Below are 21,812 nucleotides of genomic sequence, written 5' to 3'. Positions count from 1 at the left end.
AAATTTTAGTTCTATTTTTTTAATCAGTTTATTTGTGAAAAATCCCCATGCAATTATTTTGTTAACTAGCCAGCTTCTAGCTAGCTTATACCCCTGATAAAGTCTGTGGCAATCCTTACAGCTCAGCTGTCTCCCTAGAGGATGCTGTACTGTAGTCGGACACACTCAAACACCAACATCATGGACAACAGCTGGCAATGATTGTATCTCTGCTGCTTTAGAGATACAAGATTTAATGCAAGCTTCAGGGTCGAGCGAACAAGAGCTTCAGTAAGTGAAAGCCCGCTTCATTTGTTGCTACGCCATGTGAACCAATACTGCAAAACAGAACAACAATTAGCATAGCTACTGTTATTGCAATGCAGTACAATGGAGTTGGGAGTTCATCCACAGGACAGACAGACTCACTGAAGGGGCACCTAATGATATTTCTCTGTTATTTTCCTAGGCATCGCTTCATCTTCGACCTTCACCGAGTCCCGATCAATAGTTCTATTGCGAATAAATGGTTCCATTCAATATCGAAAATAGAAGCAACTGTTGTTGAAGAACATCATCTTACAAGTGCTCTCTTTCTGTGTGAATGTCCTTAAGTGACGAATTCAATGCCTAAACTGCTCTCCAGGAGTATAATTGTGGTGCTCAGCTCCAATATGCAGCCATCAGTTTAATCCACTCATATTGTGCACCTAAATGTTCAGAGAACAGCTGAATAAATCCCACTGCGCCCAGATCCAATATTACACGAATTACTTATCAACCTCTTTGTTTTTCCTCACATACAGTATGTTTGACGTTTGCTGCTGTATCCCGATTTCGGCTTCACTTGACTGATGTGTCCTTGATATGGGCAGAAGTGTTCTAACATGTCTTCTGCCTCATTTCCAACTATCACTGCAGAGGAATATATAACGGCAAATGCAGCGCTGGAGGCAATTTGTCACAACAATAAAGCGATGTGTGGTTTTTAAACAGTTCCATTTCCCCCATAACAAATAAAAACAGTGGCAGTTAACACATTGGAAATGTATTTCACAGCCAGCGGAGAAAGTATGAATCTTTAAAATAAAAAAATAAAAAAACACAATAATACAGGTTATTGGATTTTCCAAGAGATTTTTCGTGTGACACCATCAACACCTCACAAAGAAAATATGAAATGAGTCATAAAAAGTTGCAGATCGAATCAAATGCCTGGCTGTGTCATGATGTCATTGAGACAGGGATGTGCATGCACACACACACACACACACACACACACACACACAGAGTTGTGCTACTGTTATGTGAGAATGGTTTCCAGGAGCTTTTATAAATCAGAATCACTGCAAGCATCCTAGGAATACAAACACAGCACACACACTCTCTCTCTCTCTCTCTCACACACACACACACACACACACACACACACACACACACACACACACACACACACACACACACACACACACACACACACACACTCCACAAACATTGTAAATTTAAATCTCTAAGCATCTCCACACGCTGTAGCTTGAGCATCCAGTTCAGGCTGCACCTCCACAAAAACAAACAGTTTTATTGTCAGTCCCTGTCCAATATGGGGCTATAAGCAGTGGCCAGTTTTATGTCTTTTAATTAGTACACCGTCGCTATAGCAGCATCCAGCTGGCAAACAACCACCTCCAAATACACATATACATAAACAACAGCAGAGGGAAAAAAATACAATGGGGAGCGCAGTGTGCTCAGTGAGTCAGGAAAAAGTGATGGAGAACATGTGCAAGAAAGCCATGAGCTTTTATTATGGCACAGAATCTCTGTCTACATGTGTGTGTAAATTACCAGACGTGTGTGTACCTGAAATTAGGTGCCGAGGCCCATTCTAGGGCGAGACAAGCCAAGTCCACAGCAGCGTACACCAGCAGGAAGAAAATGGTCACAATGCTGGCGATGGTGTTGAGCTTCCCTGAAAACAGGACCAGCTAGAATGACCGAAACAAAGAAGCAGGGAAAGAAGGGGGAAGACAAACAGAGAAGAGATTAGCATTTAGAGCAATACTACATTCTACAGTCAGAACAGTGCATTTTATTCTTTTTTTATGACTTTTTTCCAGCGCCTAACAACTTTTCACTTCCAAAAATCTAAAATATGAAGTTAAAGCCATGTCAGCTGCTCTGATACATCTGAGCTTTGTTTGCCTCTTAGCTGGATATTTTCCAAAAATATAAAATAACCAAAAATAAATATATAAAATAATACCAGCAATCAGAGAATTGTTGGAGCTAAAACGTCTCAGAGGCTTTAAAGTGAGGTCTTAACAAGGGCAGAGGTTCCATACATTTTCAAGCCAAGGATCCCTAGATAATTGAGTTTTGGTCCCAAGAAACCTTTTTGCTGTGAGATATGATTATCTAGCTCCACTGTGGCAAAGAGGTGACATAAAGGATAGATTAGACTAGCATCTAGGGAGCAAGACACCGTTAAACTAAACTGTTCTACACTTTTCTGGGGATCTTGGAAGGACCACAGGTGGTCATCTGGCTCCACTTTGGGAGCCACTTACTGAGGCTAATGTTGAGTTTTAATTAAGATGGTATCAAGCCTGCTGTTCAGACAGGCAGCTATGTTAGCTATGGCAGCTACGTGACAAAACAGCCACATCCGCTTGCACTTTATATTCTCAGTGGCCGATTCAGGGGGAGAGCCGTACATCTAATAATAATGACAGCACATAGATGTATGAGACTCACCCTTTCTTACAGAGGTGCACTAGTTGACTTCTAATGGAGCAGGGAAATGATGACCTCATTATAAGCCCTGCTCCCTGCCATGTTCCCTGATATCAGAATGTGTGAACAAGGCTCTATGCAATTCACTGCGAGTAATATTTGGACGGGGAAGTCACGAATAAAGACAGTAAAAGCTTCGACTGTTTCACCTGACAACAGTTTACTTAGCATAATAAATCACAATGACATAGCTTAATGTTTGGACTAGAAATGGTCATTTTGGATACTGGAGTATTAGACTGTTGCTGCATATGCATCTTCTTTTAAATATATATTTCTCCCTCGTTTTACCAGTACCCTGTAATCAACCTAGAATTAACACACTACTATTAAGCCGTGAAAGAAAAAACATTATTTTTTGAATGACTGTCACAGGTCATCTCTGTGTTAGATGTGATGATGTAGAATATCCCGGGCAACTTATGAACGCTCATTTAGCCTTTTGTTAGCCATCTTATTCCCTAAAACACAAAAGCCAAAAATGGGGTATTTACATATTTATTAAATGGTGGAAAATAAAATGTGAAAATGCCTAAAGCAGTCATAATTTCAGGCATCTAACCAAAAATTTATTTAAAAAGAAAAACCTACATTTAGACCAGAAATGCAAAAGGCTAAGTTATATGCACAAAGCTACAGCACAATTTGAATTTTATACCAAATTATGTTGTTCTTGACTTTGAGCCACGAGCTGCTAGGAGTAAATATTAAAATGTGTCAATTATAAGACTAATACTCACTTTACTTGCTTGTCTCAAACTACAAGTTGCAGAATGTGCCACTAAATGCTGATAGCAAAGTTTAAGATCAGAAATTCAAATCATTATTAAATTATAAGTAGCTAAAAGCTTCACAGACAACTGTGCTAAACTGAAAACTCAATTCTGAGGGTTTCCTGCTCTTTCTGTAAATGCTTCAAACTTTTTATTCTATTCACTTCAATTCAGTTTTAGTTATAAAGAGAAAATTTACAACAACAGCTACCTTACAGCAGTACATATTGCAAGCTAAGCACTCTACAGTATTAGAAAGAAGACTCCAAAATGAAGTGATCTCCTTTTAGCAGCACTTGGCATGAGTGGGAAACCTTTTGCAGAACCAGGGTCTGCGACGGCCAACTGGGGCAGTGAACATTGAGCAACAGGAGTGGAAAAGGGGGGCAAACAATCTGAGCCTTTAGTAGCACAGCTACGGGATGGTTCAGGTTCTGGCTCCCATTCTACTTTGAGAGACTTCTTAAGATGGAAACTACTTCTCCATTTCTTTATTTTATTATTTGCAACAACGTGTAGGACATCAAAACTATAAAATAACACTCAATGTGTGACATTTATTTAATTTATTCTATGTTGCACTTCATGGTTGTAAATATCAACTGTATCTACATCCAAGAGAATATTACAAGCAGATATCTCAGATGTATTTGACGTGAAACTACACTTTAAAAATAAACACACATGATCACCCCCCTCCTCAGCGCAACTATCCCTCATTTGAACAAAACTCTAATGTCACAGTAATACATGTGTGCTACTTTCACAACACATTATCACCATCACGCAAACCATAGCTTAGCTGTTCATTCAGTGTGTAAATTACACTCATTTGCAACAATCTCTGTTGAATTGTGGCGCGAACACGACTAAATTGTCAGAAATGGATATCTTCCCCACTGCTACCTTCCGTTCCTCAAGCACCTCACCTTCACTTTGGTGGAGAAACAGCACATGTAAATCTTTCAGGTAAAGACCGTCATTAGCTCGTCTGTGCCGAATGAAACATTTCCTGCAGTCGTTTCATCATCATGGAGTGGGCTTTTTATATGTGTTTGTGAGCTGCAGGGCCTGATTGCACAGACCAAGGAGGTAACTGCTGTACTGTACAAACACAGAACACCGCCTCTCTCTCTCTCCTTTTATTGTGTGTTTTATGATTTGCTACTGAGAAACTTCTCCAGAGTTGGGGAACATATTCATGAGCTCAAGGATATATTATTGGTATGTGTGGAGGGGAGATAGCAGCCACCATAAGGCAGATGTACACTGAGAAAGAGAGAGGGGGGAGAAAATGTAACGGTGGGGAGTTGAAATTAATGATGTCACATTATTGACAGGCGGGGAGAACAGGTCACCATGCACCGAGGGAGCAGTGAGGCTGGAGAAGTGGGGGAAGACAAAGAAGAGAGAGGAAGACAAGTGAAAAAGAGAAAGTGTGTGAGGGAGCACTGCTGACCTCTGACAGTCAAAGTCAGTGGGTGTCTCTTCAGTGCACCCGTGGGAGCTGGCTCTACCAGAGCATTAATTAGCCATTAACTCAGACACAGGCCTGCATGTACAACCGCTCTGACAGCACACCAACTGAGTGTGAATGAGTTGCGTTTGTGTGTGCATACACACACCATCCCGCTATTATGCGCTGATTTAAAAGACTGTTTTTACTGGAGAGCAGTGTGCATTAATTGCCACACAGGTCCTTGCAGTGTAAAGGCTCACACACACGTTTTTATTAAATAAAAAGAATAAAGTGGAAAAAGCTGAGTAATGCTTTTTACTACAGAACTGTGCTTTTCCAGACATGGCTAAGCATTACAGGTAACAATCATACAGCACATTCTAGAGTGTGTATTTGAGTCCAGATGCAGAAAGCCAGGTCCATCAGTTAGGACAGAGACAATTCGGTACAACACCACAGTGAATTTGAACTAAAACAATCAAGAATTAAAGACTTTCACCTTTCATTCAAGAGGGTTATAAAATAACTTGACTATGAAGACATAGTCTACAATTTATTATATTAGTATTTATAAAACGTAAAATGATCCTATCACGTTAACACTCAAATACAGACTAGAATGTCAAACGATTGGACCGGTACTGGTCCCAAACTCTGGAGTTTCCTTGTGTGTAAGGTAACCAGGGAGCAAAGTATAACTGACATCAGTCAAACTGTGCATCAAAAACAAAGACATCACAGAGGCAAGGAGGCAATGTTCCTCTACACCAACAAAGGGGAAAGATGTTTGTTGTACAGAGCTCTGCTTTCTCCCATCATCTGTTAAAGACTCAAACAACTGTTTTATATTAACACGGATTCCATCAGCAGTCATTTCAGATTAAATTTGCATCCATGTCCATAACATAGCCACCCTCAACTCTTATATCCAACTCAAGATTCACGATTACCGGCTGGAGAACACCTGGTGGCTATCGACAGGTCTGTATCCATCTGAATTGCCTACGAGTCATCAAAAATGTTCACATCTGTCACGTTTCTTAACAAGATTTTAGATTCCATTGAGATTATTTGAAACCAAACGCCCGGCCTGTAGGACCAGCCTAAAACTTAAGCCTAAAACTGTGGTCAAACATTATCAAACATCACCGGCAGTGTAAAAATGACTAGTCAAGCATCAACAGTGATGAAAGCTGGAACTGAATCCAACAACAACAATTTAAGTTGTCCCAACAACACATCAGTGCCCGATTAGTGCTGGACAGTAGAATTAAAACTATGGATCAGCTTGGGCGTACTGTTATAGCCAGAGCGTTCAACACAACCATGTTGGTTGACATATGACAAATGCTGGTTGAAGAGTGGGACGCCATCACACAGCAGTGTGTGACAAAGTTGATGACCAGCATAAGGAGGAAGTGCCAGGCTGTTGCGGCTTTGTCCGGTTCATCTTGCTTTGTTTTTGCCAAGTTTATTGACGTCCTTTGGAAGTGACATACATACCATTTATTTTTCTTGGGTTGCAGCCTATATTGTCAGATCACCATTCAACCCTATGCTCTTCAGTCTTCTCTTCAACCATTTATACTTTTCTCTCCCTGCATTCCCCGACCATTTCTCCTTTACTTAGAAGTCCAATAAAGCAAGGCCCCTGCCGCCCTCTTCCCTCCTCCTTCCTTTTCAATCCCGCAGCACATGAGAGTTTAAGGCAAGATTACAATCAGACTTTTGTCATCAGTGAATCATTCAAATGGTGGAGGAAGAGGCAGAGAGAAAGAGGACAGGAGTCAATGATTTCTGATGATGGCAGCAGCAGCGACGCAGCTAACGATTTCCATCTAATTGCTCCTCCTCCGCTCCTGGAGAGTGCCGGAGATGAAGAGAAGGGGACGAGAGGGGGACAGCGAGTGAGAAAAAGAGAGGGCGCAAATAATGACAAGCCATTCAGCCTTTAACACTCACCTCTGATAATGATGGTTTAGTCAGGCCTATTTGCTCCTAAGATCCTCCGCCTGCTCTTCATCTCTATCCCCACCCTCCTCTACTCTGCCAATATTTTCTCCTGGTCTAAATTGGCTTCTTTCCTCCACTTAGGTGACACAATAGAAGAGAAAAACACTATGTGCTGTCTTTTGGTCAGAGTGGGGAAAAAAGTGCCAGTTTTTCCCATTCAGCTGCTCTGATATTGTTCAGTCTTGTTCGGTTTGCGCTGCCTCTATACTTTAATCACCTACACACCAGGTTGTTGCTAGTAATGAACCCAGATGGGAAGTGAATCGATTAGATGATAAGTTACTCTTGTTTAGTTATAATTTTGCTTGTCAAAAATGCTTCTGAATGTTTTCCACCTCCCTATTTTTATTCTTGGACAGTTCTAAATAGTTTGTATTTTATACTGTGAAGCTGAAGGCTTAAAGGAATTGAAAGGATTAAGTTGTATAATGTTAATTCCACTTAAAGGTTTTGAATTCATTTGACAGCCTTTTACACCTGATTATCTTGATTAACTTGAACTAAACATCTGCTTAACAAAGCCCTAAAAAGCACACTTCCACGCTATTGGTATGATATTGGTGCTTGCGGTGGGAATTAACAGCAAAGACTCAATGTGAGCCCCATCAGGCTGAAGAAAGGTTCATCCATGCAGTCATAGATTGGTCCAAGTGTGAAGAAAGACAAAATGTAACGGCAGCCACCACCTGCCACCTGTTTGTCAGCTGCAGCTTCGTATTGTAGTCTCCTGAGTAACCGTGTCTGAAATAGCTTTTATGTTTCAGCATAAAGAAATAAGTATGCATGTTACAACATACTAATGTGGTTGTGTTTTATTTACAACTGTGACACTATAAGTGAAGTGGGTTGTTGGTTTGAAGACTAACACCATGCTAATGATAGTAGAAAGGAAAGTGAAGAGGGGGGGGCTGTATTGACAGGTCGACAGATGGGCTCAATGTGCGATGGTGAAGAGAGAGTGAAGGTGAATCTGTCCATTTAACAGTTCATCTGCATTCCTCCCCTCACTTATGGCCATGAGCTGACCACTCCCTTAGAGACAGGACGATGAGCTCGACCATTTGGGAGAAGCTCAGAGTGGAGACGTTATCCTCCGCACTGAAAGGAGGGGGTTCGAGTGGTTCAGGCATTTGACTAGGTTGCCTCCTTTGTCCTTCCTATGCAAGGTGTTTCAGGCATATCCAACTGGGAGGAGGCCCAGGGGCAGACCCAAGACCCACTGGAGGGACTACATCTTTTTCGCTAGCCCCCTCAGAAGAGCTGAGGGAGGAAAGTTCTCTGCCTCTCTGCTTAGACTTGTGCTCCTGGATCCAGAAAAGTGGCAAAAAAAATGAGCAGACGGAGGGATAGATGTTCTTCCTAGATTGGAGAAATGAAGTGAGAAGTCTGAAGCCTGACCTTTTGGCTCACAGGGATTACATCTACATCCACTGGCCTCCCGATTTGAAACTTTGGCAGCCACCATTGTACCAAAATATATATGACAGAAAAATAAAGAAACACATAATGGGTCCACTTTAATCTAAAGGGACATAAATGCCTGCAGCAATTATGAATAACATTATAAACTGTCAGATATCTGACAGATACTGCCTCTGTGGTAGCAGTCTGTAACCATGTTACAAAAGTGAACGCACTTCATCTTGATCCGTTTTCCTTCCAGCTGCTATCCTCTGCAAATCCCACAGCCTGTCTGCCTGTCTCTCTATTTATTTATATCTCTTTGTCTATCAAAAATTTTAAAGTGTTATTAATAAAAGACGGGGAAGGAAAGGAAATTTCAGCATCCTCACCTACCAATCAACACAGTAAAACTACTTAAAGTAAGTAAGTTGTGCTTTTTTGGAAAATTCACTGAACTCTATTAAACCAAAGAGACTTTAGTGATGCAGAAGCACGCCTTTGGAACGCATTAGTCGACAGAATAACTGACTTCAGGTGCCATTTGTTTAATGCAAATGCACAAATTTAAGCAGCACTATGACAGGTGTGCGTGGATGCAGATTGAGCGGTGATAGAAAACAAAGACATCAAACTGCTCAGGCTGAACTGGTGAATGAATAAGTTTAGTTTGAAGGGAGAGAGGACTTTCTGATCTTCTTGCCTGAGGAAAGTTTCTTTGAAAAACACTGAACAATCCAAACAACAGGAATTCCCGATGATTTTGTCCCTCTACCTTGCCAACCTTGCATTAATTAAACAGAAATAATATTGGCTTGTTTGAAGGTTCTCTACCTTCCTTATGTACTGAGAATTATATCTCTCGTAGAAGAATGTTACTGATTTCAGTGAAATATTGAAAGCCAAGTCTAAGGCTAGTGTTGTCTTGTTTGGACGTTTGATCACTGAAGCTCTTATTTTTGACACAGCATTCCTTTGCTTTTAATTTTGCTATTCAAAACATGTTTCCTCATTTGGATTTGTACAAAACATGAAGCTGACGGGACAAACTCTAACATTAGACTCTGTTCTCCTCAGCCCACACACTGATTACAAAACATTTACTTACAGTTATTTAGCAGTACTGCTTGACGTGATATAAAGTTGCACTTATCTGCTGATACTGATTTGCTTATCACTACTAACCTGCACTAGGAACCAGGAGATCAGCACTGAGACCCAGGGGTTGCCACTGCGAGATGTCTTCTTAGCCAGCCACAGCGCCTTACCTGCAGAGGTGAGAAAAAAACAAAAACAATAAAGACAGTGACCTTTTGAATCTTAGTATTAAAATATTTATCAGCAGCATCACCGTAACAACAGTCTTCCATGTTCACATCAGTAAAGCATGTGTCAACAGAACAGCTTAATCAGTGAAAGATTGTAACGAATGGCCTTTCTCGGTTTTAATAGACAGTGTTATCTATTAAATGTGTTCGTAGAAGCAGAAAAGGGGACACAGCTTGACACAGTGTCGATATCTGGGGAAGTTAAATAGCAAGTGCAGAGCACTGGGGTGTACTAAGAATCATGATTATTGGGTTAGCAAGCTATGTTGAGCTTAAAGTTTTCAGTGTCACAAAAATTTATCCTCTTTTTTAAACTGGCTAAATCACCATGGTAACGTATGTCTATGAACATATAACCTGTTCAGAGTTTTATTTATATTGAGTTTCAGTTCAAAACCAGCAGGAAGCTTCATGTTTTCACTGATTCTCTGCAGTATAGATTCTCTGCTAAGGAAATACAGTTTACATGTGCAGTTTGTTGAGTTACACGTTACTAACACCGCCAAATGAAGCCCAACACTGTCAATGGAAGTGATGCAAAAATGTATAAATGTTTTACATACATTCACACAGCAAGAAGACCTGTTCAATAAGTCGAATAATTAATTTTATTTTGATGTGCTGACAAACTAAAGCAATTTACACACCTTTGGTAGACTATGAAAGTAACGTTTGATGTTTAAATATATCCAGTTTATAGTTTCGGTTGTGTTACTAATGCGCAGCTTCTAATGAGCAAACTCATCATTTTTAATCTGTGCTTTGATTTTTCAGAACTACTGCAGTAAAAATAACAGCTTAAAAAACACTGATTTTCTACTTCACTATTTTATCATCGTCATCATCTCTGACTGGCGTAGGCAGAACTGACAGGGATTATTTTGTGTGGAAGAAGTGGAAGAAGAGTCACATGGTGCACAAAACAACTCTTTTCATGTGAGGAAGAAATAGAAAGCTTGGATAGCCGAAAACGCTGATAACCAACGTTGTGATATCCATTATCCCTCACTGGGTTTCAGGTTTTGTCACAGCAGCTGATCCAAAGAAAGCCTGGCTGTATTGAACTTCCTTCGCTGTATACCCCACAGGTGTCAGTCATTGTGCCTGTTGCAGGCCTTTGGTCTAATGCTTAGTTTATGTGTGCCATTTTTCGACCTCGTGAATGTGAGTGACGTGAAAAGCTAAGTCATAACTGCTGGTGTGCACCACGCTTTAGTGTCGTTTTGTATGGTTGTGTACGTCTCGCTTTTCGTAACCTGGGGTGTGTAGCGCAGCCATTAGTACATTGAAATGGAGGTGCGGCTGTCGCAGTCTGCATGTGCAACAGTCGAGGCAATGACCATAAACAAGATTTTGCTGGTATGCATTACTGAAAGTACATCCAAGTCCCTTTGACGATCTAATTTGTCACTCTTTAAATTCTGAACATTTCACTCAAGTAGGGAGATATTAACACAGTATGAGATTTAAAAAACAAACTCCTCCTGGAAGCGACAGCCAATCCCGCTCCGACTCGCTAGGTTCTGTTACTGCTTTCTTTCCATTTTTTATTTTATTTCCAAGAGCAACAGATATAAATAATAACCGATGATGGTAAAGTGCACAGAACAGATCTGATTTTCACTGGGGATGGTATTTTCTACCTTTACTGACATTTGCACAAAATTTATGTAATTAACTAAATGTCTGCTTTGAAAACGGAGAGCGAGAGAGAGGGAAAGCGAGTGGGCAGGCGACAGCGAGGGAGACAAACGACGCGTCACTCTATTTAATACCTTACAGGCCTGTATGGTCTATTGAAAGATATTTACATACATTTACATACATCTCATAGCTTGCACGACATTTCATCGTGTGGCGATGATGGTATTTGCTTTGAACCCTGTGGTGGCTGAGCACAACAGAGGTAAGGCTGGTGAAAGACTATGGAGACGATAACGAGGCTCACACGGTGGAGAGACAGGAGGTGCAGGGACGAGGCGGGCGGTCGAGGGGGATCTGAGTTTAAGAGTAAATTTCACAGATGGTAAAGGACTGGAATTAAATCAGCGCGACTTTAAAGTCAAATCAATGCGGCAGAGCAGGGAGATGGAAAGGATGAAGAGAGGCAGGGCAGAGGTGAAGGAGTTAGAGATTAGCAAGTTAGAGAGGAGAAAGAAATGGAAGAGGTGTGGGACAGAGGGAGGAAAAACAAAGAACTTCTTTTGAGTGTGATTGTGTGTGTGTGTGTGTGTGTGTGTGTGTGTGTGTGTGTGTGTGTGTGTGTGTGTGTGTGTGTGTGTTGGGAAAAATTGACGCATCCATCACTTAGTTTGCATAGGACAGTGGCAAGGTTAAGCAGTGAGCAGCATGCATGAGTGACAACAACCAGAACAACACACACGTCATGATCCTACTGTCCCTTTTACACACACACACACACACACACACACACACTACACATTTATGGTTCCACAGTCACTGACTCTTAATTAAAGACATTAATCTAACTTAAGTTAACCCTTTGGGTGTCAGTGAGTGAACAGACTCGTACCAGAGTCGTCTGCCTCTGCTCCATCAGATCACTTCATCGAGGAACTCTGACTAATACGGCCATTTATCTCCCCTGACACACACACGCACAGAAGTGCGGCTATACACACAGACAGAAACGGGCCAAATCCATTTGCAACAGACTTAACAAAAAAAGGAGAGGACGGGATAAGGAAGTTGCTCAGAGTCATTAATAACGACAAAGCAGCAGGCAGCGTCGACTCACACAGAGAAGTGATTGAAATCACACAAACGCTGCACTCGCTTGATATGGGAATGGCTTTGACTCAGAGGGTTTGTGTTCAGTTTTTTCAGAGTTTTTTTTTTTTTAAGAAAAGAAATAAGCACCACTGATCCCTGAAATACACCAGCCGCCTACACATGGACCTACACACATGACAAAAAGTTTCTGCTGGATATTAGGACTGCTTTTTGGATTTCCTGTCACGGTGAAGGTACAAACAAAGTGTTTGTCTTTTAATCTGTGTAAAATTTAAATAAGAAACAGGAAGCAGTAATTTGAAAATCTCAAAAACACATTTTATTCACAATAAAACACACAAGTATATCAAATGTTTACGCTGAGTCTTTTTACTATTTCATGTTGCTCATTTTGAAACTTTCTGGCAGTGCAAAAAAAAAACGTTGGGACAGCTCCATGTTTACACTGTGTAGCATCCCATCTGCTTTAAACAACAGCCTGTGAACATCCTTATTGGGAAGACGAGTGTTGTCCCATTCTGATCTGATAGAGGGTTCTAGCTGCCTGGGTCATATTTTCTTTGTTTCTGTGTTTTCTTTTCTGTTTTGCTGGTGAAAGGTCTGGACTGCAGGCAGGCAGCTGCACTGTTCTACTACAAAGCCATGCTGTTGTAAAAGATGCACTATGTGGTTTAACTTTGTCTTGCTAAAACATGCAAGGCCTTCACTGTTCGAAGGGAGTATAAGTTGCTCTAAAACCTGTGCATACCTCTAAGTATTGATGGAGCCTTTCCAGATATGCAAGCTGCCAATTCCACAGGCACTGATACATCACCATACCAGAGATGCAGGCTTTACTGATAACAAACCAGCTGGTCCCTTTCCTTTTTAGTTTGGATGATGAAGAATCCAATTTTTTTAGAGAGAATTTAAAATTCTGCTTCATCTGACCACAGAACAGTTTTCCGCAGTTCATTTTAAATTAACTTTGGCTCAGAGAAGATAGCAGTGTTTCTGCATCATGTTGAAATATGACTACTTTGTATCAAAGAGCAGCAGTCCCCAACCCCCGGGCCACGGACCGGTATCGGTCCGTGAGTCATTTGGTACCACGAGAGTTGAGGCTCGGGTGTGAAATTTATGGTTTTCAGGATTTTTATCGGTTTTTAGCGTTATTTTTTTAAATCGTTTTTATCGTTAACTCGGTTTCCCTGGCTCTTTTCCCATGTGTTATGAATAAATCTTATTTTTTTGGTGCAGGTACTGGTTTTATTTTATTGTATTTATCTGCGACACCGGTCCGTGAAAATATTGTCGGACATAAACCGGTCCGTGGCGCAAAAAAGGTTGGGGACCACTGTCAAAGAGCTTCAACAGGCATTTGTGGATGGCATGGTGAACTATGATCCCAGAAAATGGGTTCATTCACTGATTTCCATGACACTATCATGACGGTTTTTAATGCTGAGCTGCCTGAAGGCCTGAAGATCACAGCCTTATCCCTTGCACACAGAGATTTCTTCACATACCTGAATCTTTTGATGATACAACAAACTCTAGATGATCACATACTTTACAATTCTGTTACGCACTCTTTTTTTAAATGTGAAAATGTAAACACAGCTAGGTGTTGGGTCTGCGCTTCCACAGGCCCCGCTGGTTTAGAAACTTATTCCCGTTAATGACAAGCAAGGAAACAAGACGAACAGCTTTTACTTGCTAGCAAGGGAGACTGGTCGGAACCAGGCTCTTGGAGCTGAACGCTCCTCACCTGTCTCCTAGCCAGCATCAAATAAAAAGCCTTCCTTGCCGCCTTTTATTGAAAACAGTTACAGTACACACAAGCACCTCCCATTGTAAACCCCCCCTATGGTTACAAAAGATAAGGTACTATGTGTGTATGTATGTGCAAGCATCTGTATGTGTGTGTATGTGTGTGTGTATGCATGTGAGTGTGTGTGTTTGTGTTTGGGGGTGCGTTTGTGTGACCTCCTGCTCACCAAAAGGGTCATAAAAGAAGGAAGCTTACTAACCAAGAAAACAGAACCTTCAGATAGGATGTCCCTATAATAAAACACTGCAGCCTCCCCCATGGCGATCGTGGCTCAAGAGTTGGGAGTTCGCCTTGTAATCGGAAGGTTGCCGGTTCGAGCCCCGGCTCGGACAGTCTCAGTCGTTGTGTCCTTGGGCAAGACACTTCACCCGTTGCCTACTGGTGGTGGTCAGAGGGCCCGCCGGTGCCAGGGTTCGGCAGCCTCGCCTCTGTCAGTGCGCCCCAGGGTGGCTGTGGCTACAATGTAGCTTGCCATCACCGATGGGTGGATGACTGAAAGTGTAAAGCACTTTGAGGTCCTTAAGGACTAGTAAAGCGCTATAAAAGTACATTTACCAACAAACTGGTTGGAGAGGTGGTCAGAGACAAAGGAATGTCTTTGATCATGCTTGAACTAAGACTTACAAATTTAAGTAACACAATGACAACATTTAACAATTTGACTCCAACACTGTGTAATCTATAGTCAGCACTGCTCTGTAACAGATCACTTGCTCCCACTGTTCACTCTCTGGAGGTGTACATGAGAACAAAGTAACAACTTTGTTTCTAACATTCTCTCCCATTTCAGTTTAGCTCACTGTTGCAAACTTAGTTCAACATTTAGTTACTTTTCTTATTTCTTTAGCAACTTTTTCCTCAAATAACAACCTAGCAGAAAAGACTGACAGACGTTGTGTTGCTTCTAACTTTGAGTCACTACCACACAGCTATCATGTTTAACAAAGGTGTATAATTTTGTCAGATGACACTGAGTTAAAGTATTTGCTGTAGGTTACAATCAGCTCAAAAGATTAGAGTGACCACAGCTCTACAATAACTTAAATAACCAAAGACTTTTTCTTATACTTTCAAGGCAGTAAGCAGTTCTAACATTGTAATCTGTGGGTCTGATTTGTCTTGAGCCTAATGTGAACGTGTTAACAATAAATCCACAGGCATCTACCAGATGAGCCTCATGTAGAGGACCACACTGATACCCCCCTGCTGTAGGAGTAAATTTAATGCTTTCAGGAATACCCAGGGGCGTTCCCAGACCAGCCAAGAGATACAATCTCTCCAGCGTGTCCTGGGTCTGCCCCGGTGCCTCCTTCCGCTGGGACATGCCTGGAACACCGGAGGTGAGGAGGCATCTCACATAGCACTGTCTCCTCACCTAGGAGGCATCCTTGTCAGATGCCCAAACCACCTCAACTGGCTCCTTTCGATGTGGAGGAGCAGCGGCTCTACTCTGAGCCTCTCCCGGGTGGCTGAACTTCTCACCCTATCTCTAAGGGAGAGGCCAGCCACCCTTCGGAGGAAGCTCATTTCTGCCACTTGTATCCGCGGATCTTGTTCTTTCGGTCACTACCCACAGCTCGTGACCATAGGTGAGGGCAGGGACGTAGACTGACCGGTAAATTGACAGCTTCACTTCTACACAACAGACCGGTCGGTACAGTATCCGCATCAATGAGGCCACAGCACCAATCCATCTGTCGATCTCCCTTCTCCCGTCACTCATGAACAAGAACCCATGATACTTAAACTTCTCCACTTGGGGCAGGTGAATGTGAACGTGTTAAGAATATTCCACAGAATAGGAATACATATTAGAGGAAAATATGAGTAAACTCATTTAAATTGGAAAAAAAATATATCAAGAAGGAATAAAAAAAAAAAGTCTCCTGAACCTTATGTTCTAACACTAACTACAGTGCTGCCAAAAGTATTTGTCCCCTTCCTGATTTTCTGGCAGAGAGCAGAACTCACAGTTTCATAAGTAAGGTCCTAAAGCAGCAAAACAGTCCAAGACCGGTGGTTGAAACTGTGGATGGACAGATCGATCCTCACTGCAGTAAACGCCAGGACCGCCTCCTACAACGCGGGTCTCGCCACTGGCGATATGAGCGCCTACAAAGCGGCCTCATACGGCGTGCGGCGCGCGGTGAGAGATGCCAAACGCCGGTACCGGGAACGTGTGGAGTCCCACTTCCACCAGGGCGACACACGGAGTATGTGGCACGGACTACGCACCATTACGGACTACAAAGCCAGGGACACTGCGCTGATCAACGCTGACTCTGCATTCACCAACGAGCTGAATCAGTTCTACGCCCGTTTCGAGGTTAGCCAGGCGGCTAATGCTATCTACCGCCTGACTACCGAGGACAGTGATGTCATCAGCGAGAGACCGGTGACCAGCATCGCGGAGCATGACGTCCGAGCGGCACTGAGGAGAGTGAACACAAGGAAAGCGGCGGGGCCAGACGGCATCACCGGCCGTCTGCTGCGCTGCTGTGCTGACCAGCTAGCAGGTGTGTTCACTTACATCTTCAACGAGTCCCTGGCGAAGTCTGTGGTCCCCACATGCTTCAAAAGATCCACCATCATCCCTGTGCCCAAGAACAGCAAACCCTAATCCCTGAACGATTACCGGCCAGTTGCACTGACCTCGGTAGTAATGAAGGTGTTTGAGAGGCTGCTGAAGAACATCATCTCCTCCTCCATCCCAGACACCACAGATCCGCTGCAGTTTGCCTACAGATCCAACAGATCCACAGAGGATGCCATCGCCCACGTCCTACACACCACTCTCAGCCATGTGGACAAGAAACAGGGTAACTATGTGCGAATGCTGTTTGTTGATTACAGTTCAGCGTTTAACACAATAGTGCCCTGCAGACTGTTCGCAAAGCTGAGGGATCTGGGACTTAACAGCCGTCTGTGTGCATGGGTGTTGGACTTCCTCACTGGCAGAACTCAGGTGGTGAGGGTGGGCAGGTGCTTCTCCAACAGCATCACCATCAACACAGGAGCACCTCAGGGATGTGTCCTCTCGCCACTGCTCTACTCCCTCTACACTTCATACTGTGTGGCCACCCATGGCTCCAACACCATTGTGAAGTTTGCTGACGACACAGTGGTGTTGGGTGCCATCTCCAACAATGATGAGACGGCCTACATGGATGAAGTGAAGAATCTGGCATCGTGGTGCCAGGACAACCACCTCCAGCTGAACGTCAGCAAGACCAAGGAGCTGGTGGTGGACTTCAGAAGGGGTCAGCACAGAGACTACAAGCCCATTATCATCAATGGAGCTCCAGTGGAGAGGGTGCAGTCCTTCAAGTATCTTGGTGTCCACATCTCCTCAGACCTGACATGGGCCGCCCACATTCAGGTCCAGACCAAAAAGGCTAGGCAGCGCCTGTATCACCTACGACAACTGAGGAAATTCAGGGTCTCTCCAAAGATCCTCAGGATTTTCTATACAGGCGCTGTGGAGAGCATCCTCACACAGAACATGACATCGTGGTTTGGGAACAGCTGTGTGAAGGACCAAAAAGCTCTCCAGAGAGTGATCCGTACAGCAGAACGCTGCTGCAGGATTGCTCTCCCCGCGCTTCAGGACACCTACACCAGGAGATGCCGGACTAGAGCAGCGCAGATACTGAAGGACCCGTCCCATCCTGGCAACAAACTGTTCCAACTTCTGCAATCTGGTAGAAGGTTCTGCATCATCCGGGCAAGGACAGAGAGACTCAAGAGGAGCTTCTATCCCCAAGCCATCCGTGCCCTAAACACACACACCCGCCCTCTCACATCATCTATAATTGACTGAGTCAGGACTCTTCCAGACACTAAACCAAGGCACAATGTACATTTCAATTCCTTTAATTTTAAATATGTTTATATTGTCTATCCTGTAAAATAGTCAGATGTCTATTTATATTAATGTACAGAATTCACCTGCTTGCTGCTACTACTGCACATTCACCCAATGTATATACTACATATATATATATAATGTTCTTCCTCTACCCCCCCCCCCCCCCCCCCAATTTTTTTGCACATGTCGAGGAGCGTGTCAGGCTACATTTCACTGTGTGTTATACTTCTATAACTATGCATGTGACAAATAAAGAACCTTGAACTTGAACTTGACCATCACACTACCAACTAAGGTGTGAGTGCTAGTGTGATGTTCTTTCTATGAAATGTTGTGTTAGTTTTATGTCAGATGTAACAGGACTCAAACCTTCCAAATAGTTCCATGTCATCATAGCACTGAGGATCAACAAGATGTTTTTGCCCAATATGAGACGAGCCCTTGTGTTCATTTTTGGTACTCGCTGGAGTACCTGTCCTTTGAAATGTCTTTGTAACACAGTCATCGGTCATCTTTTGAGAATGATCGATGACTGTGTTTCTCAGCTGTTTCGTTAGATCGTGTCATGATGTGTTTGCTTTTTGAGCTCTTTTATTCAAATTCTTTTTGTCACATAGGTTTTATTTAAATGATTTTCTGGCAGTAATTAGGCTTGAGTGTGGTTAGTGAAACAACTCTGCTTTCAAAACACTATGTGTTAAGTCTAATTGTTGAATGTTGCCATTGTGTTTCTTAACTTTGTACAGTCTTAGTTTAAGCAGTAGGATCAAAGCCATCTCTTTGATCCTGACCACCTCTCCAGCCACTCTGTGCTGGGGGAGGTTTTATTGTAGATACATCCTATCTGAAAGATCTGTTTCTTTTGATGTAAGCTTCCTGGGTTTACGACCCTTTGGTCAGCAGGAGGTCTAACACACACACACACACACACACACACACACACACACACACACACACACACACACACACACACACACCCAGTGTATACATTTACATACAGTCCTTGTCTATGTAACCAAACGGGGTTGCAGGGGGAGGTGTTTTGTAAACTATTGTTTGAAGTTTGTCAATAAAAGGCAGCGAGAGGAGGCCACCATTTGGGGGGTTCTTTGTCGTGCTGGACACAGACGAGGCCTCCCTTGCGCAAGAAATCGATCGAACACCGTTGCCTTGTTTTTCTTTCATGGGAATAAGTCCTGGATACAGCGGGGTCTGAGTTTAGACCCAACACTATGGTTAATCACACTTCATTCATGACTGATGATTGTTTTTTTCTTCAAAGGGCCAATTGGGTTTCTATAGTTTTTATCCACTTAATACATGAAGTCATCATTAAAAACTACATTTTTTAATTTACTCAAGTTATCTAATATGACTTTTTTTTGATGATCTGAAACTGGTGGCAAATATGCAAAAAAAGAAATCAGGATATATAAAATACTTTTTTTTAAATATTTTTAACAAATACTATGAAAATAACAGATTATATAAGGCTTTAAAAATACTCCATCTGAAAGGGTAATTATGGCTCTAGTTATTAAAGCTGATGATATTGATGATTATTTCACCTGCATCAACTATAATCCATCTTATCGCCTTGCTGCTATTATTATAAGCAATACAAATTTTACAGTCAGGATTAAATGATATCATCTTAAGATTTTTAAAGAGTGTTTATTTCTCTGCAGCTGTAGGTATACAGTTGATTGTCTGGCAGCCAGCACTGCTATGAATCAGACACCAATGTTTTCTCTGTTGTCAGTGGCATTTTCATATAACAAATCACATCTGTGTTCCTGGCATATTTTAAACACTGAAATGTCAGTAACGATGGTTTCAGTCGAGATTTTGCGTCCCTTGGGAAAAAAAAAAACAAAAAACATAGAGCCACCTACCAAACAGGTCATCCTTTGCCATGGCGTAGAGGACGCGTGAGGCCCCGATGAGGTTGCTCATGGCAGCAGACAGCGTGGAGGAATAAACTCCGATGAGGACGAAGGGGTGCCAAACATTGATGTCTCTCAGGAAACTGTAATCCCTCTGAAGGAGAAGGCTGCAACGGTTTGGAGAATAAAATTGACAGATAGGAGGAACCAGAGTGAATATTAAACTATATGGGACAAGTACTTTAACAAAGCACTGGAATTTTCGGGAGAGGTTTATGGCACTGAACACTGTTAAGTTGATAACTTGAGGATTTCTTGAACATTTTCAAGCACAGTTTTTGGGGGGGAAAAAAAGATTGTGCTCAGTTTTGACTCCTTTCTTAGTGCTTTCTATGTTTTAGAGTTGCTGATTAATTAGAATGATTTTCCCCTCCCATTTAACAAACTAGGAAAGAAGTCGACAGGAACATCATGGAATTTCAAAACCGTTGTCAGAAATTTTCCGAACCTTTCAGATTAACAGAGTATATCTTAGTACAACTTGGTCCTAGAAAAACTGTGTGTGTGAAATATCCACTTGCTGTTGCTTTTCTGTAGTTGTGAACTCTTTAATGAACACGTTCCAGACAGCTTTTGGTACATCTCTGACACTACATAAACATACCACAGCTGCATAATTATGCATCAGATACTCCTCATTATGTTTGTCGCCTAAACAAATGACAGAACATCTGCACCACAATAAAGTCTGACAACACAACAGAGCTGCTATTTTTGGATAAATACAATTGGTAATTGGCACGTCTCTGCAAAACACTGAAATGAAAGACATTATAACATTTGTAGGCACAACTTCATTTAGAACACACTTCAGTTATAGGTCCTATAAAGGTTAACTAAAAGGGTTAAAAGGAAATACCAAAGGCAGCAGTACACATCAGACAAACAATTCAACACACCAACCAGTAAAATGCTTCCCTCTGGTGGTGAAAGCTTTTGTGGAGTTCTACAAAGAGTAATTACAAAATGTAGCTTTAAATACTTGTCCCATTGTTTTTATAGCTCAATTGCAAATATTTGAAAAAAACAAACCCAGCTGCCTCACTAAACAGCTGTGACAAAATTAGAATTTTTATATCAAAATTTAAACTTTAACATAATCTTAACACCTTTACAACGATTTTTGTCAGTTACAAGTTCTGAAATAGTAACACAAATGTCAGCAAAATCCTAACACAATTCCATTTTGGCATACGATGATAACCAAGTAACAGAACCCACCCCAACAGAGATTATTAGCCAATACTATCTGTTTGCTAATTTATGTGTTATGGTATTCATAACGGGCAATCAGGTGAACTGACCCGTGGTCATTTTTTTTTCATGTTTTCTGATACTCATCGATGCTGAAGAAAAATCCAAGTATGAATCAGAACTTTCACTCCAATTCACTATTTATCTAAAATGATTTCGATGCCCTGTAACAGACCTGCACTGACTTTTGGTGTGAAGACAAAATGGTAACCTGCTACAACCTAGTACGAAAAAAGAATGATCTTCCATCAACCCAGAGACTTTCATTTTAATCGTATTCTGTTTATAAGAGGAGCTCTAAATCAAGTAATTCAAAGGGTTATTTATCATTTCAAACTTGTTTGTCCAAAATGCGCTGATGTTCAATGAAAAAGAAAAAGATTGAAGAGGAGGTGATGATTACAATGCCAGGGTGCCTAATGATGAGATCC

The 21,812-nt window shown here is 42.0% G+C and overlaps 1 protein-coding gene across 1 annotated transcript in view; it reads right to left on the bottom strand.

Annotated features, from left to right (window-relative positions):
* Nucleotides 1-21,812, bottom strand: part of LOC308401152 (solute carrier family 12 member 9) — an 84,844-nt gene that overhangs the window by 29,872 nt on the left and 33,160 nt on the right. Inside the window, exons 7-9 of the mRNA XM_080889254.1 lie at nucleotides 20,077-20,234; nucleotides 9,604-9,686; nucleotides 1,840-1,964 (exon numbers count right to left, since the gene is read on the bottom strand). Coding sequence (XP_080745380.1) covers nucleotides 1,840-1,964; nucleotides 9,604-9,686; nucleotides 20,077-20,234 — 366 coding nt within the window. The remainder of the gene's footprint in view (nucleotides 1-1,839; nucleotides 1,965-9,603; nucleotides 9,687-20,076; nucleotides 20,235-21,812) is intronic.

This window comes from Rhamphochromis sp. 'chilingali', assembly GCF_963969265.1.
Source record: "Rhamphochromis sp. 'chilingali' genome assembly, chromosome: 8".
NCBI lineage: Eukaryota > Metazoa > Chordata > Actinopteri > Cichliformes > Cichlidae > Rhamphochromis > Rhamphochromis sp. 'chilingali'.
Note: the sequence above shows the minus strand (reverse complement) of the source record. Positions and strands in the feature narration are given on the sequence as shown.